The sequence below is a fragment of the Procambarus clarkii genome, chromosome 25 (assembly GCF_040958095.1).
Source record: "Procambarus clarkii isolate CNS0578487 chromosome 25, FALCON_Pclarkii_2.0, whole genome shotgun sequence".
NCBI lineage: Eukaryota > Metazoa > Arthropoda > Malacostraca > Decapoda > Cambaridae > Procambarus > Procambarus clarkii.
Window position 1 is genome coordinate 2528165 of NC_091174.1, and position 18621 is coordinate 2546785.

At 35.7% G+C, this 18621-nt stretch overlaps 2 protein-coding genes across 5 annotated transcripts in view; one reads left to right on the top strand and one right to left on the bottom strand.

Moving 5' to 3' along the window:
• LOC138349497 (uncharacterized) overlaps positions 1-18621 on the bottom strand; it is a 691637-nt gene that overhangs the window by 147822 nt on the left and 525194 nt on the right. The gene's annotated exons all lie outside the window — the stretch shown is intronic.
• On the top strand, positions 4235-14618 carry LOC123756431 (prenylcysteine oxidase 1). 4 transcript variants are annotated; one of them, XM_045739596.2, is made up of 7 exons: positions 4235-4513; positions 6403-6515; positions 7141-7347; positions 8754-8928; positions 9663-9871; positions 12573-12721; positions 13466-14618. In XM_045739596.2, exons 2-7 carry the CDS (start codon positions 6416-6418, stop codon positions 14120-14122), a joined length of 1497 nt encoding a protein of 498 aa, XP_045595552.2. In that variant the 5' UTR covers positions 4235-4513; positions 6403-6415; the 3' UTR covers positions 14123-14618. The 4 variants fall into 4 exon arrangements, with proteins under 4 accessions (XP_045595552.2, XP_045595551.2, XP_045595550.2 ...); XM_045739595.2 differs by having other exon boundaries at positions 4235-4499; XM_045739594.2 differs by having other exon boundaries at positions 4235-4403.

The following is an 18621-nucleotide window of genomic DNA, read 5'->3' on the forward strand; positions in this document are numbered from 1 at the left end:
AGCCTTGTCCCAAATTGCTGACGGATTCTTCAAACTGACAGTTATAGCCTACGTAATACTGTCAAAACTCTTACCATCATAATCCTGCTTCGTGCCAAGTTAAGCTGTTTTAATTTAATTATAATATGATGTTTAGTAAAAGTAATGAGATGCTAATACAAAACCTCCATTTAAAGTTTAGTAGTAACGTACAATGCGATGGTTAACAAATAAATATATTAAAAAATAAAATTCGAGTAAAATTAACTCAAAATATTTAATTATTTATCTACCATAAATTCCGTGCTATCTAAAAAAATACTAAAGTAGGTAATTTGAATTATATTATAGAGATAAATTAAGAAAATCAGAAAACAATATTGAATCGGGTTAGGTTAAAGATAGAATAACTTTTCCTTGTAGATTAAAAAGAGCACTGAGCATTCCTAATGCCAAACAATTGCTATAATCTGGTCAAATTTTCAGTTTTCTCTATTGGAAACATTAAGTCAGCGATCTATGAATTGGGTTATAACATTCCCGGAATGTGCCGGATTTCATGTAAGTAAAAATGCAAGTTAAATTTGTAATATATTTTGCCACTGGAAGAGAACGATTCTAAAAGCACGTTTTTATCAGGAATTTAATTGTGTGCAATTTTTCATTCGAATCTGTGTTCAAGGTGGTGATGTGATACAATAAACTAATACTTTTCTATACGTTATTGTGAGCTGCTGTTGAAGTAAAACTTGGCATATAAACATAACTGACCGGTCAATAGTCCAAAGAAAGCAATATATACGTCATTAGGAATATCCATGTCTCCTCCTCTCCAAAATATTAAAATTATATTTTCCTAATTGTCTGAACAATATGCCTAATTTTGAACCAGTACACAGTAGTGTATTTGATAGCTTTCAACAAAACTTACTTTATATGACAACATTAAGTTGGCAACTGCTAACTTTATTACAAGTTGCCCCATTTCCATCTCATTATATTAAACTAACAAAACTAGTCCAGAAAACATGTTAGCTGCAAGCAGGGCGTCTTGAAGAATGAGTCAGGTCTGGGAAATAACCTTGCGTTGAAATAGTCGTAACGGCTTGACGCTTTCCCCCTGATACTTCAATCCCTCCGGGGGTCAAGGTCCCCGCGGTCCGGTCTCTGACCAGGCCTCCTGATTGATGGTCTGGTCAACCAGGCTGTTGGAAGCGGGTGCTCGCAGCCTGACCTATGAATCACTTATCCTTTGGAGTATGGCTAACGGTTTAATGTTCATTGCATGAATGTTTTACCGTTAGTTAACCCAAGGAATGTGGCCGTGTTGGATATAAACAATGGAAATACAGTAGCCCCATGAGGCACTACACGTTTTAGAATACAGTACAAGATTATGTATATCGAACTTTATAAGCAGCTCAAATTATTTAGCATCCTGTAAGGAGCACTTGATTGGTGTCAACGTCCTGCCTTCATGTTTGCTAAATGTGTAGTTTGATTGGAGGTGAATGTTCTTGTGGAGTGATGAATAGCAGGCCAGGAGAGCGTCTGCCAGATAGGTATATAATACCCATTGATGTCGCCCCTCTCACTGTAAACCTATTCTCATGTGTTTGTTATAATCGAGAAGCAGGGAGGAATATAGGAAAGGTGAGGATTAAAGAAGAGTAACTAGGATAAAGAGGACAGAGCCAGTAAGTTGGTGAGACAAAGATGGCGGCCCAGCGTGAGGGTGGTGACTCTCGGAGAGGCAAGTTTGAAGACACGTTTTGACCTACCAGTCTCATCTGGGTGTTAAACAAGCGACGACATCTCTCCAGCAGGATGGTAAGATATTGAGGGTGCAGGTTATGAGGTAGTCACGTGCCAGTACTGGACTATAGTGGCGGTGGAGGGGCCAGAGTGCCGGACACTCACACACCGACACTGACCGTCGCCGCGCCATAATGACTGCCAGCAGTGTCGCCAGATTCAAATTGCTAAAAGTAGCGGCTGACGGTCTAAAAGTAGCGAATTTGTAATAAGAGTAGCCCAATTTTTTGTTTAGTGACTGATACGGGTTTCAAAGTAATCTATTATGATATATAGAGTACATTAAACGATTTTAATTGTTTTATTAACATTATCTCTGCATATATATATTTAACCAATATGATAATAGGACATACAAACATACCAATATTTACTGTTTGAAGCTTAATGGGTGTGAAGTCCTTCCACGTCTTTACAGTTGAAGATTACCAAGATCTTGATCTGCATCCACAACCTCGTTCTTGTATATTGCAGACTCATATTTAAGCATTGACATGAGTGGTTCAAATGACGAGCAACAAGTTACATTTTCTTCAAGATATGTTTTGATTCTCAAGACTGATGTCAAAAGCTCAAGTCCCATTCCCATTCAAGATTTCTCAGTTTAGTTTTCACAGACGTTACTCTCGAAAATATCCGTTCAACCAGGGCATTACTGATTGGCAAGCTGAATATTTTCAACACAAACTCAGCGAGGTCAATCAGTAAGGGATTGAAGTCAATCAGTATATCTGAAGTCTCGAAAATTTGACTCCTGAGCGTGATTTTTGAGCCGAATTCTGACTCGCTGCACCTATTTTCATTTTCAAATTACGACTTTTTACACCGAAAATATGCCAATTACTGAAAACGGCGATGGGTCATATTTTGCTCAAACCCCCCCTGCAGTTTTCAAAATATCTGAAGTGTCGGAAATTTGACTCCTGAGTGTGATTTTTGAGCCGAATTCTGACTCTCTGCACCTATTTTCATTTTCAAATTACGACTTTTTGTACCGAAAATATGCCAATTACTGAAAACGGCGATAGGTCATATTTTGCCCAAACCCCCCTGCAATTTTCAAAATATCTGAAATGTCCAAAATTTGACCCCTGAGCGTGATTTTTGAACCGAATTCCGACTCTCTTCACCTATTTTCATTTTCAAATTACGACTTTTTATATCGAAAATATGCCAATTACTGAAAACGGCGATGGGTCATATTTTGCCCAAACCCCCCTGCAGTTTTCAAAATATCTGAAATGTTGGAAATTTGACTCCTGAGCGTGATTTTTGAGCCGAATTCTGACTCTCTGCACCTATTTTCATTTTCAAATTACGACTTTTTATACCGAAAATATGCCAATTACTGAAAACGGCGATGGGTCATATTTTGCCCAAACCCCCCTGCAGTTTTCAAAATATCTGAAATGTCGAAAATTTGACTCCTGAGTGTGATTTTTGAGCCGAATTCTGACACCGCCAGTACCTACCTCATGCACTACAAGTAGCGAATATGTAAAAAAAAAATGTAGCCCAATATTTTGTTTACCGACTGTATGATTTTCATAGTAATATATTTGTATACATAGAGTACACTGCATAATTTAAATCTAAGCATTCCAAGAGTAAAGTTTTTTAGTCACTGTGAAACCTACACTGATCCGTTTCATCTTTTTTGGCAATAATAAAATATTAATTTTGAAATTAATAATTTCAAAATAATTTAGGATTGGTTTCAGGAATGTGAAGCAAAGTTTATGGACAGGGTCAGAGTACAATGAAAATAGGTTCATTGGGGTTAGAGTGCATCATTCTCGCAAAGACACTAATATAACGTTTCGGGCTGGTAACATATATCACAAGAGCAATATTTTTTCCATCTTCTTTCACGTTATCCAAACTCTTTCCAAACAAGGGAACCTTAGATGTTTTCCGGCACTTAGACCACTTCCTCATTTTCGGTTCCTTATTCTAACACAAATAATTTCCAAACGTAACAAAGAGATCAAGAAGGAAATCCCACTAGCGATGACTAATATATGCGAAAACTTCCAACTGACCTGAAGGTCTGACCCACACTGACAGTCACATTATTGATGCAACTGCCCAAGTTAGTTCACTTGCCTGCTAATCCGCCATGACAAGTCATTACTGATCCTTAACTTGTGGTTACCTTGTAATGGTTCCGAGGATCAACGTCCCAGCGGCTCGGTCTCTTTTAATAAAGAAATCAAAATAAATAATAATAAATTAATAAAAGGAAACAACATAAGGAGACCCGACGGAGAGACTAAAGTGAGAACTAGTCACTTTTCACCTTTTATCAGCTGTCACTAAATTACATTTAAATTGATAAATCCCTCTAGTGTCAAACAAATAATATAATAAGTTGAAATAATTGACCTTGGATTATAAAAGAAAACGTGATGGTAGAGTCGAAACACAAGCGACCAACATGAGCTAATCAAAATACCACAATCATTAAACCTAACCAGCGATCGGTGGTAAAACTTTTCGCCAATTACTCTGCAAGAAAAAGAGTTTCTTGCGCCCCTACAGGAGGGAAGGATGATCCAGTGGCGTGTCTCCTCAGTGTGACTGTACCCTAGTAGTGTCAGGTGCTAGAGGTGAGGAGAGCCGCTGCTGGCTGACAGGGACGAGGCTGCTGCTCTGACCAGCACTGACGCGCCATTTAACACCGGCCATCACCCAAGACCCACATTGTTATACACACTTGGTTTTTATAAATTTTGTTGTGTAACCTATGATAATTACACCTAACGCATGCTTAAGATGAAGTTTTAATTTATAAAAAAAGTTTTATTAATTTTAATCATTCATTTTGTTGGGATCATGTCGCCTGTGTATATATAGTTCTGTATATACCTTAGGCTTCTTCTTCTTGATAGTAGGTGCAGTTTGCATGAAGGGTTCATCCTCCCGATGACTGCACCATACCTTAGGCTGGTATCGAGGTTCCCCATAGGTTGAACTGCTGACCCCTCCCCGGAGTGCAACCCTACAACAGTTGTCTAACTCTAGGGTACCTGTTTACTGCTAGGTGAACAGGCATTAGGCAAAAAGAAATGTGCCTTACCATTTCTGTCCCACACAGGAATTGAACCTGGAATCCCCAGTTGGGTTAAGAACAAAGCCGAATAGATATCTATCAAGTAATTTTTCTTGTTCCTATAATAAATTTTGTTCTTTGACTAGACACAAAGTAAACCTGCAGATACCGAGTATACATCAGTCTTTTCGTTGGGAATTGGTCGGTTATTATTTTCCGTTGAATTTTAAAGAACTTTGGTATAAGACATTTTACATTATGGTGTCACTGTCATAAGCTTAGAACTTTTGCATTTATCAATGTTGAACTGCATGTTACAATTTTCTGCCTAGGATTTAAATGCTGTAAGGACTTTCTGGAGTTTCACAGAGTCCTCGTTTGAATAAACTAATCGCTTCACTTTTGTACTGTCCTCAAACTTGCCAATATTACTGTTGACCCAAACATATAGGTGGTGACTTACCGTATATAGTATCACAAACAACAAAGTTACCAAAACAGCCCCTGGGATGCTCGACTAGTAACATTTCTCCACTCCAACTTTAATTCATTGACTTTGCTTCCTATCTTTCAACTAGGCTCATATAATTTAAAAATCCCTATAATGCCTTGGGCCTCAGCTTTCTTGATCAACCTCTCGTGGGGTACAGGTATTGACTTCAGGGTACTTGGGATGGTAGTTCTCTGATTGGGAATACATTGGTCACCATACAGGCAGTAGGGACTTTCTGTTGATTAATTTAATAAATATGCTTAGTAACAGGCCAAGATTTTCTCTCAATACTCTTTAAAAGACTCCTGAACACCCCATCTGGGCCTGATTTATTAATTTGGTTTTCATTTTCTTTTGACTTTCAAGTGTTTCTCCATCCCTGTACAACATATTGCTTCTGTATTGGGAAAGTTGGCAAGATCTTCACTGGTAAATACTGAAACAAACTAATTTAGCATATTGCTGATTTTTATCTTGTCATTTATATATTTACCTATATTTGGAGTGCCTTTTTTTTCCTCTACTTTGCAAATTCGAATTGGTAAATCATTTATCCTATTAAGTCATCTCTCCTATCAGGAACAGTTGATGCCCACAAGGTCACAACACTGCAAACCAGGCATGATTGCATATTTCATCGAAACCTTTAAAATACTGAACAATTTGGAGGATGTTGATCTGGATAACTTCTTCAAAGAATCAGATGTAACACAAACAAGGAGCAAAGGTTTCAAGCAAAAGAAGCCACAATGTAAGACTGAGAACAGGATATGCTTTTTCACCCATAGGGTTTATGCTCCTATATAGGTTTAAAGCAACAGTTCCATGGAGTTGTTGCTCCTTGTATGCATTACACTGGAACTTTTAAAGAAGTAGTCTGGGTTAGTATTTTCCAATTTGTTCAGTGTGTTCTGGTTTCAGTAAGATGAACGTTATGAAGGTTTTTCAGAGTTATTGCAGTACACTGTTACCCATAAAGAGCGTTGTTATTGTAACTTGTCCACAAAATATGTTGTATTTTATGCATTATTAATAAAACTTTACACCTCTTTTGTTTATTCAGATACATCTGCAATATGCTTCAAATACATAAACTATGCCTAGTGGGCTTCCTGACTCAAGTAAGGAGATCATGGACCTTGCAAGATGAAATCTCTGTAACCTTTCCAAAAATAGGTAATTCATTGCACTGTATACTCATTAGTTTATTAGTTTCCCCATTGTGTACACCAGTGCATGTCTAAATATTCCTAAAGGCACCTAGGGAACTTTTAATTTTGTGAACCTTTCTCCAGTAGTACTGTAATTGTCTTTAGGCCTTGTACATAAACGTATTCAAATGTAACTCTTTACCTCTGGTTTTATTAATGATTTGTTTTAAGCTCTTAGTCCTGCAGAGCTGACTTGTCTGGTGATAGCCTGATAAGCAAGACTTGATGGCAGTATAAAGTACTTAAGTACAAAGTACAAAGTATAAAGTACTAAAGACCTGCTAAGACATTACAACCTTGCTGATCAGATACTTTCTGTAGAAACATGTGTAATTTTTTATAATAAATGTATACTCTCTTAAAGTTTTGTAGAACATTGATTATTTTTCTTATCTATTCTGATTCATAATCATTTGCAATATGCTTGGAGAATTAGTCCTACTTGAAAAGTGTGTGTTTTGAGAGAATTTGTAATAAATAAATGTGAAAAACACTGGGTGTTACTGTTGGTAGAATATGAAAGTATCAAATGTGTAAAAGCATGCTGTTTCATGTAGATTAATTATTGTATTTTGTGCCTTTATTCACAGCTATTATTGGTGGTGGCATAGGAGGCACAGCTACAGCTTATTTCTTGCAAGAATTGTTTGGAGACAATGTAATAATTGATCTTTACGAGTCGGAGAGGATTGGTGGCAGATTGGCCACTATTCCAATAGGTGAACACGAGTATGAGGTTGGCGGCTCTATTATTCATCCAAAGAATCAGTATATGCTCAATTTTGTACCAAAATTAGGTAAGGACTTCAATTTTTTTAATGTCAGGTTTTATTTTGTTTATGGCAAGTACTGTAATCGTACATATTTCATGTGTCACTACAGTGCTGTATATGCTCGCGTATCTGAATTCTGCTAAACCTAATCCTGTATTTGGGATATCTGTCCAAAATAACATCTGAATAATTTTCTACCAAATTTTGCCAGATCCGAACAGAAATCCAAATTGAAAGACCAAATTGCTGAAGTTTACCCCTGCAAGCACAATAGTGTTTACAAGAGGGTTCAACATGGGTGTATTCATGCTCCACCCACTCAGGAGTGGGTGGAGCATGAGTACATGCCTAATTATGCTTGCTAGGGTTAAACTTGTATTCTTTGGTCCTGCCTCTTGGCCTTCAGTCAATTGTTTAGGTTCCTGAGCCTATTGGACTGTCATATCTGCATTAGAATCTGTATATGGAGTAACTTTATAGTGCATTTCATTTGTTCACTACTATGCTTAAAAAATTCCTTCTAATGTGTCTGTGGCTCATTTGGATACTTGATGTGCATGTGTGTGTCCCAATGTTAGTCTACCACCATTTAAAGATGTGTTTATTTGCCCTGTCATTTCCCATAACAATGTTATAATATCTCCCTTACTCTTAGCCTTCCTGTGATGTGAGGTTTAATTCCTTTAGTCTTTAATCATTACTCATTCCTATAGGAAGGGTAGAAACAATTGGTTACCGATTCTTAACTATTTACCCATGTTTTCACAGTGCTAATTGAGAACCTGGTTGTAAGTCGATTAACAGATTGGGTTAAAAGGATAACTGGTAGGATGAGGTTTTAGATAAGCAGTTGGAGGGGGAGCTGTTAGCCTGTCAATAGGCTTACTTTTGTACCCACCCATGTTAAAAAGTATATACAGTATATATACAAGTACCTGTACTGTACATCTTAAAATTTCTATTGCATAAAATTGAATCGTGAATTATTTTACCACTTAGAAGCAGGTAGTACAGAATATTAATACTGTAGCATGAAATATTACCAGAATTAGGATGTATGCACAAACTATAATGACAGCATTCAATGTTCAATGCTTATGGCTGGTTTTAGTCTTATGGTGTTTCCATTCCTAGATATGGAAGCTGAGAATGTTTATCATCATTTGGTACTTTTGCATGAAAAAATTCTACTTCATAGTGGATTCCAAAGTTTGATAGACAGTCTTAATGTGCATTGGGCTCTACAGTAATGTTATGTTTCGTTAACTGCGGGTACAGGTAATTTGACAAATGTAAGCATTTTGGTACATCTTTATTCTTAGATATACATGGATACCCTTGGTGCCATACAATATTCACAATATTCTATTACAGTACTTATTGATTGCTGCTTGTATTAACAATAAGAAATTGTTTTAAATAATTTTCAGGTTTGGAACCGAGGCACACCTGTAAAGGAAAATTGGGGATATTCAATGGTGAAACATATGTGTTCAGAGATAGTGCCTGGGATATTATCAGCTTGGGAAAACTTTTCTGGCGGTACGGATGGGATATGTATCGTCTTAATAGGTTGACAGCAGAAATGTTGGGAGACTTTACCAAGTAAGTTAGTGACAATATATTGTATAAATATAATTAGTATAATTGTTAATATTGTACTGTAGTAGCTACCTGGATTAACAATGTATCATTACATTATATATATTTTTTAAAATTTGAGTTAAAACTAACAAATTTGATCAAATCTAACCTAATCTATCCTAAACTAATCCAACATAACTGTCCAGTAATTATGTTCTTAATGTAATATAATATTGCTGATTGCCATAAACCAATTTGGAAAGCAATATTTGAACATACCAAAACCTACTCTGCTTGTTAGACAAATACTAGCCTTGTATACTAGGCCAAGTAGTGAGGTTCTGGCTATTAGATACAAATAACAATATATATAAGGTATGTATGTATATGTATGGAGAATAGGGGCACTAGGAGCGTCAAACAGCTGACAGGAAACATTTGCTCGAGCTACAGAGCCAGCCAAGAAAAAGGGCTCCAGAGGCACCAACTGCCGCCCGACTGGAACTTGGCATTCCTTGGGCTGCCATTTGAACATAGAGGAATTAAGTGATCAACACCAGAGTCATATAAATTGTCAACGACAATACCATGGATAACAACATTTCTATGCCTAATCACCTAATTTCTCCACAATTGGTATCACAGCATTATATTTTAGGTGTACTGGACTGCTTGTCTGCATTTTCTGTTATCACTGTTTACTCTCGTGCATGTTTAATATAGTACTGAAATATTTATTTTTTACTCTTTTGTAGAATTTACAAACTGCAGTCGGAAGGATATGCTTTTAAAGATGTAGCCTCCTTGCTTCATGCTATTCACCCCAACTTCCAGGAGATGACAAAAAAATCTTTAGCAGCCTGGCTCAAAGAAATTGGTATTCATGAACTGATGATTGATGAATTAATCACTGCCGTTACTCAGTGCAATTATGGACAGACTCCAAGTATTCATGCATTTGTTGGTGAGTAATATCAGTTACAAGTGCTTTTATACCATTATGTATGGGAAGATTGCTTTAGGTAAGCAAAAGTTTTTAATCTATTTAATAAACATTTAATGTTTTAAAAGTTTGAGGCTTAGTAATGTTTCATGCTGAGCACCTTCATTATTGGTCTTCAGTTACACTTGGGCTACACCTTCCTCTAGGCTGTTGTGTTCCCACCCAGAAATGTAACTCAAATAAAAAAATTTTTTAATGTAATTAGACATCTAGCCCTTTCCTTTAACATTAAAATAAATTTTCTTTAAAAATAAAGAAATTAATTTTCTTAAAGTATTGTTTAACATTATACTAAGCCACAAATGTTCCCAAGACAGTCAATATATATATATATACAATACAACCCATGTGCATAATTACTAAAGAACCTTGACATAAATCTAAAAAAGTTATCACTATGCTTTTAATTAAACTCCAATATGTTTAATTCTATACAGTATTAAACTCTCACACAGCATATAATGATGTTCAAAACAAAATACTATATACATTAATAATGTCTAATTTGTTTTAGAATTAGGAAAGTGTGTTGGTGGGAAGTTTGAGGGGACATTCTGGACTGTAATTTTAGCACATTTGCTTTTATTGCCAACAGATGGCTGCATGTACTGGGTCTAAGTTCCGTCTTATAAAACCCGATATTTTGCCAAACTGTACCAGATGTGAAACCTCTTTCTAGATGTTCAAAACAATGATAAAAATTGCACTTGTGGCCCTTGGTAACTCGCCAGAACATTAGTTGTGATTCTACAGGCCTCTGGACTTGTGCAGGCATACTGATCAGAACTAGAATTTGCTCTGTTCATATGGGTGAAATGAGCATGGGTATCAGAGATTGACTCAAAACAGAAACTGCCCAGAAAGTATAGGTGACACAAAACACAGTTTCTTGATTTAAGAGATGATAAAAAACGAGTTAAGTGTTAGTTTGCCCAGTGTCAACAAAGGCACTAGTACCCAAGTGCACCAGCAGATGCAGTTCTGTCACAAAAAAAGGGTCAATTTGCCTTCTCACATACTGGGTACCAAATATGTTGTCACTCTTAAAGAACCAACTTTTGTTTTTAAATCTGGGTAGGGTTTGCATTTCTTGTGATTTGATTCTGGGGGAGGGGAAGGATTAATGCCTAATGTTTTTGTTTATTATTATACTTCACGATAGTATTTTTTTCTCCCCATCTTATAAGGCTTTGGCTGATTACTTTGTGATTCTGGGGTACCAGTTTTTAGTTTTGTTTATAAATTTAGGGACACTTTTGATAGCATGTATTTCCAAACAGGTGTAAGAAGCACTAATGAAGTACAGTACAATATGTTGTAAGTGTTAACTGCTGATATAAGCCATTAAATAAAAATGGAGATTTTTTATTTTTGTAGGTCACAGATAACCATTTGAAGTTCAAGCCTTGGGAGAGATCATAGTCTTCCCAAAACACTAAAACAGTACAGACTTGTAATTACCTAAGTGTAGTTACAGGATGAGAGCTACGCTCATGGTGTCCCGTCTTTTCAGCTCTCTTTGTTGTATAATGCTCTGAAACTATTGATGGTTTTGGCTTCCACCACCTTCTCACTTGTTCCAACCATCTACCACTGTTTGCAAAAAGAAAATGTCCTAATATTTTATTGGCGTGTTTGTTTCCTTAGCTTGAATCTGTGTCCTCTTGTTCTTAAAGTGGCTGGTTTTAGGAATTTCTGTCAATTTGGTCGATTCCTGTTAGTATTTTGTGAGTGGTAATTATATCGCCTCTTTTTCTTCTATCTTCTAGTGTTGGCATATTGAACGGCTCTAGCCACACTTTGTAACTCTTGTTATGTTTAATTCTGGAAGCCATTTTATAGCATGCTTTTACATTTTTTCCAGTTTATTGATGTGTTTATTGAGGTATGAGCACCATACAACTGCCACATATTCCAAATTTGGTCTCACAAAAGTCATGAACAGTTTTAGTAATTTCACCATTCATGTCATTCAAAGCGATCCTGAAGTTGGATAGCGACGCACACGCTCCTCTCACAGTGTTCTTTACGTGTTACACTGGTGACAGTTTACTATCCAAAAGCACCCCTAGATCTCTCTTTGTTATTTCTTCAATTCCCTTCCACATAATTTGTAAGTTCTGTGTGTGGTCTATTTTCTCCAATTCCTTGTTCCATAACATGCATTTATTCACATTAAATTCCATTTGCCACATGGTACTCCAAGCACTTGCTTCATCTAGATCAGTTTGAAGGGCATGACAATTGTCCGAGTCTCCTATTTTTTCCAGTATCTTAGCATCATCTGCAAACACGTTCATATAATTTGCCCAAAACCCTATGCGTGCCAGTGGCTGTACAAGAATGTAAAAACTCTTGTATATAAAAAAAAAAAAATAAATAAATAATTCTGTATTCCTTCTGGTAGGTAATTTATGTAGACGATCTAGATTATGCAAAGGAAAGCATGGTTATTTTATTGTTTATAGAACTTAAACAATTATTTCTGTTTTTTTAGATATACATCACAGTAGTTGATAAATTTCATCCCATTTCAATTTCCCATTTCACAATTGAACTGAGCTTTGTAGAAAATATAACAAAGCCATATACTGAAGTCATAAGATATATTAATGAAAATTTCTTAGCTAATTTTGGTTGCAAAATAATTGATTTATTACAGGAGCTATATCTGTGGCTGCTGCTGATGAAGAGCTGTGGTCAGTGTTAGGAGGTAACAAAAGAGTGGCAGAGGAACTGCTCATCAACTCTCATGCTGCATATCTCAGACGTTATGTTACTGAGGTTGCTCAGAATAAGGGATATTTTACAGTGAGTAACATTTTATTTAACATATTTTTATATAAGTAATTTTTTTTAAGTTTTCATAATTGCTCTGTTTTGGTTTACATGTATCAGTTACTTCATGTTAGCTTACTGCGTTTTTAAATTACAGTATATCAGGGTACTGTATTTCCATCAGCTCACTGGAGTTTTAATTTAAGATTAAAATAATTTAAAGACTGTGCCAATTGCACAGCAAAGTTATGTATGAATACAAATGCAAATTGAACTCTCTGGTGGTTGGTTGATATTATCCTTCATAACCGGCCTGCAAGTAGGATTATATATTTAAGCATGAATAATTGGATCCAGATATTATGTGCATAACAGTAATGTGATACTCGTCTGACTCCCCTGTTGTGATGTCAAAAGGCAGATTGGAGATACATCTTGATGAGGATTCTTTCAAGGTCTGTTTCTGCCTTTGACACTGAACATAGAGACTTAGTCCACCCTACAGTACTACTGTATTGGTGTTGATATTGTTAATTATTTTGAATCATGAGGGTGGAGAGTGAAGTAGGTAGTTAAATATTATTCTTAAGTATACAGAGTCGGTATTTGGAAGAGGAAAAGTGTTCACAAAAATTCTGTTTATGGCCTATTATGGCTATCTAAGAATAAAATTTAAACTACACATTATAATAAATTTTTCTAAATGAACAAGTTAGTATATATGTATGAATTTTTCTATTTACTCAATCTTATAATAGAATATATCTTCCACAACAGGTCACCTCAACTGAGACAGTAGTTAAAAATCTATTCACCGAGGGGAATCCTAATATCCCAGAGATGAATTCTTCCTATGACCCTCGAACTCAACAGTATGACATTGTTATTTTTGCTGCACCTCTAACCAAAGATAAAAGTTCAATTAAGTTGGTTAATTTTACAAAGGACTTGGAGTTTCCAGGACGTTATGAAAGAATTCTCTGTACAATGGTACAAGGAGAAGTTAGACCTGAAAGTCTCCTTTTAACACCAGAAGATGACATTGATGAAATTTTAGTATCAAATCCTGGGCTCATCTTTAATTCATTTGGAAAGCAATGCCCTGTTGATAATTATGATAAGACAAATTCTCCAGATGTGTGGAAGATATTTTCTTCGGTGCCTTTAGGAGAGGAACAGTTGGATATATTTTTTAAAAAACGCAACTCCACCGATGTGATTGATTGGTTAGCGTATCCTCACTACGATTCCGATCAACAATTGGGAAACTTTGAATTGCTTCCAGGAGTATATTATGTGAATGCCATTGAATGGGCAGGAAGTGCAATGGAGATGAGTGCAATTGGAGCAAAAAATGTTGCACTTCTAGCATTTAAATACTGGCTGCAAGACCCAAATGCCGGTATACTTACAACATTTAGGGATGAACTGTGATATCAATTATTTAAGTTAATATTAGTTGAAAGAGATCCATGCAAAGCACAGGGTTCAACTGTGAAACCCACCATGTGTGTGTATATATATGTATGTTTATATATATATATTATATTAATATAATAGTATATTTATAAATATTTATATATATTCAGTATTTATAAATATATTTATTATATTTATATATATTAAGCATATTTTTTGGAATAGTGTTTTATTGTACAACTCTTGGTGATTGGTGTAAATCTTTTGTCCGTTGTGTTTGGATACATGTACAGTACCAGTACTTCATATTGCTTTCTGGATAACTGGTTTGCAAATTTCGATGAAAATAAATTAAAATGAGTAAAATTAAAGGTCTACCTGGACTAATAGTTAGACGAGTTGATTGTTAAATTTATGTAGGGGTAGTGATTTGTATATTGTTAATCTCTTATTGTAGAAGAGGTGCATAATTTTCTTTAAATTAGAGCATTTCAATAAAATTAGAAAAATTTGGTGATAATTTTTATCTTTTGGTAATTGCACTAGATTTTTTAAAAGGGGCTGATTAGGAAGACTGCTTTAGAAGCTTTGTCTTTATTGCACAATGTGTCGTACTTTAATGCAGAACTCGACTCCTGTTTAGTAACTTTGTTCACATTATACAGTTGAGGTGAGGTTGAATTAAGAGGACACAAATCATCCCAGAACTAAATACTGTAGACTTTTATATGAAGAACAGTTGAGAGTCACAGGGCTGAAAACATAGCAAACTGGACATGACAGTTCTGATACCATTGACACTTTTAAAATACATTAGTGAAATATCATCTATCGTATATAAAAGTGTTGCTCATGTCCTTGCACTAGCCATAGCTCTGCTATTCAACAAATCTCTAGAATGTCATACTTTTACTGATACAGTATCCTTAAAAAAAAGCAAGAGTGATCCAGATCATAAAGGAGGCATTATGACTGACATAAACAATTACAGACAGATATCAAATCTTCCGATACTCTTAAAAAATATTTGAAAAACTTATTTACAAACAGTTCTACTCATACCTTGTAAAATTAAACAGATTAAGTCCCTGCCAGTTTGGCTTCCGTCCCCAAAAAAGAGTACTAACGATGCCATTATTAGTCTACTTGATATAATCTACACAGCCCTTGACAAAAACGAGTTTCCAATTGGCCTCTTCATTGACCTGAGGCCTTTGATACTGTTAACCACAACTACGTCTTACTTAAACTTCACCACTATGGAAACCGAGGCCTTGTTGTGAACTATATTTGATCCTATCTCAGATCCAGACACCAATATGTAGCCATCAATGATATAACCTCCCCCATTCTACCATTAACTGTAGAAGTGCCACAGGGCAGCATCTTAGGACATCTCCTATTTCTTATATACATCAATGATTTGCCAAATGTGTCTCAACATTCTTAAACCTATACTATTTGCTGATGATACTAAATTCATCTATTCAGACCCCAACCCCCCATACACTAAATATTATTGTAAATAACGAATTAAAAAAAATCCACTCATGGATGTCAACCAACAAACTCTCACTCAACATAGAAAAGATTTATTACATTTTATTTGGAAGTCAATCATCAAACCAAATTCAACTTCAGATAGACAATGTTAACATTATCCATATAAATGATGGAAAAATCCTTGGCCTATACATAGACAAGAGACTAAACTTCAGCACCCACATACAACATATGGTAAAAAAAAAAAGGATCAAAAACCGTCAGTACACTCTTAAAATCGGATATTATATTCTCCATTCTGCTTCCCTCTCATTATACTACTCGCTAATCTATCCCAATCTTGCATGGGGTTCAACCATTGCAAATTACAGCAACCCCATAATCACCCAACAAAAATCTGCTATCAGAATTATAACCAACTCTGTCTTCAGGCAACACACAGCCCCTCTGTTAAAATCCCTAAAAAGGCAAAACATACACTCCATACATTTTCCTATGCTATTTACATTTACAAAATCTTGTTCCTAAATGATAATCCTGATATGAAACTTTTCCTTAACAGATATAATAGAACCCATGAACACCACACCAGAAATAAATCTCTTTGATATTCCCAGGGTCAAACTAAATCTGTGCAAACACTCCTTGCAAATAAAGGGACCTAGTCAATGGAACTCACTCCCTAAGGAGTTAAACTATGCCTAATTCAAAAGTAAATCCAAAAAGCACCTAATTTCATCATATTTTCTTATTTTGTGCTTCAAACTCACTGTATCTTGTGCTACCCACTATGATAATATTAGTTCTTAATACATGCAACTTCACCAGTGTAATCATGGCCATCAATTTATATTGTTATTATGTTGAACTTAAATTTTGCTACAATGTAACTATTAATAATCTTCAAATTTTGCTATAATGTACCTATTAATAATCTTACTTTATCTGTTAGATAAAGGACCTGCCCAAAATGCTGTGTGATAGTGGCTTTACAAGGTTGTAAGAACACCAATGTTATGTACTCTCACAAACCCAATGTACCTTCTTGTATATAAATAAATACATAAATAAATAGGTAAATAAATAAATACTGAACAATTTGAAGGATATTGATCCAGACCACTTCTTTAAATAGCACACATAATACGAGGAGCAATGGTTAACCCTATGGGTGAAAAAGAATCTCATGTTTTCTGTCCTGCGTTGTGGCTTGTTGAGCTTGAAACCGTTGCTCCTTGTGTGTTACATTTGACATTTTGATGAAGTGCTCTGGATCAAAATCCTGATCGATATCCTCCAAGTTATTCAATATTTTAAGTTTCGATGAGAACATCCCCGTCATGTCTGGTTTGTACCCAAATTAAGTGGATATATAAACTGTGATGACAGGGTTAAGGGAATTCAGCCAAACATCTAGAAGAGAATGAACATAGGAGACACGATCATGACATATAAGATACTAAACGGAACAGAAAAAGTGATTTAAGGAAAAAATTTTAAACGGAAATCGATAAGAATTTGACACTTGAAAAATGGAATCGCAATTGTCTTGGAATCGCAAGAATAGGTTTTGGAAGCTACAGTCATCCACAACTTCAAGTAGAGATAGGACTTGATTGAATGTCAAGAGATGTGTATAAGTGCACCCAATACAAACACTACAGCACCTACATCATCCCCCCCCCCATCCAAAAACAATGGACCATCTGCCCCCCCCCCCCCACACACACACACACACACACACACACACACACACACACACACACACACACACACACACACACACACACACACACACACACACACACACACACACACACACACACACACACACACACACACACACACCCACCCACACCCACCCACCCACCCACACCCACCCACCCACACCCACCCACCACCTTCCTCACAACCATGCACATCTACGTCACCTCCGCTCCTCTGCCCCATATGCGGAAAAAAGTTTTTTCCGCATACTGTACTTGGATCATTGTTTATACTGTGTGTGTGTGTGTGTATATATATGTATATATATATATATATATATATATATATATATATATATATATATATATATATGTATATATATATATATATATATATATATATATATATATATATATATATATATATATATATATATATATATATATATGAGTGCCTGTTATATAACGCTTATCGTTATAGATAACTTCATGGTCACTGTTTATCGTGATGATCTAATGTATCCAAGACCATGTAGTACTTGCTGGCCTCGCCAGTGTACATTTTTATTACACATCTAAGATAAAATAGTTATATATGTGTGTGTGATATACTTATTATATCATTTGAACATACGGAGTAGACCTTTCATCAGTTAGTTTCAAACTTGGATACATAAACATTTTCTCTTGTAGATATTTATTATTCTAGAGGTAAGGATGTGATACACATTATACAGTGTCTTACATGAACAAATCCACAAGGGCCGTGATGAGGATTCGAACCTGCGTCCGGGAGCATCCCAGACACTGGCTTAATCGACTGAGCTACGACAGGGTAAAAGGGTTGAAACCGAAGTTCTACTGAACTTACTGGATCACGTAAGTAGAACTTCAGAAGCTAGAACTTAGAAGTTCAGTAGAACTTCGGTTTCAACCCTTTTACCCTGTCGTAGCTCAGTCGATTAAGGCAGTGTCTGGGATGCTCCCGGACGCAGGTTCGAATCCTCGTCACAGCCCTTGTGGATTTGTTCATTTGATGCATCACGCTATTGTGATCTCTGTGTGCAGTGTCTTACATGTATTACCACTTTATCTTTCTTGTAAATTTCTTATCATACTTAAAAAATGTCCATCATTTTTGTAACAACCATATGTAGCCCACTATTGTATTCTTGTTAAATATTAAATACGTGCATATGTGACATACTAAACTTACTAGTTTACCTTGAAAAGCTTCATAGAAAACACCGACCTTACCTAACCTTCTTAGTATGTTAAGATAAGCATCTTATTGCTTCGTAATTA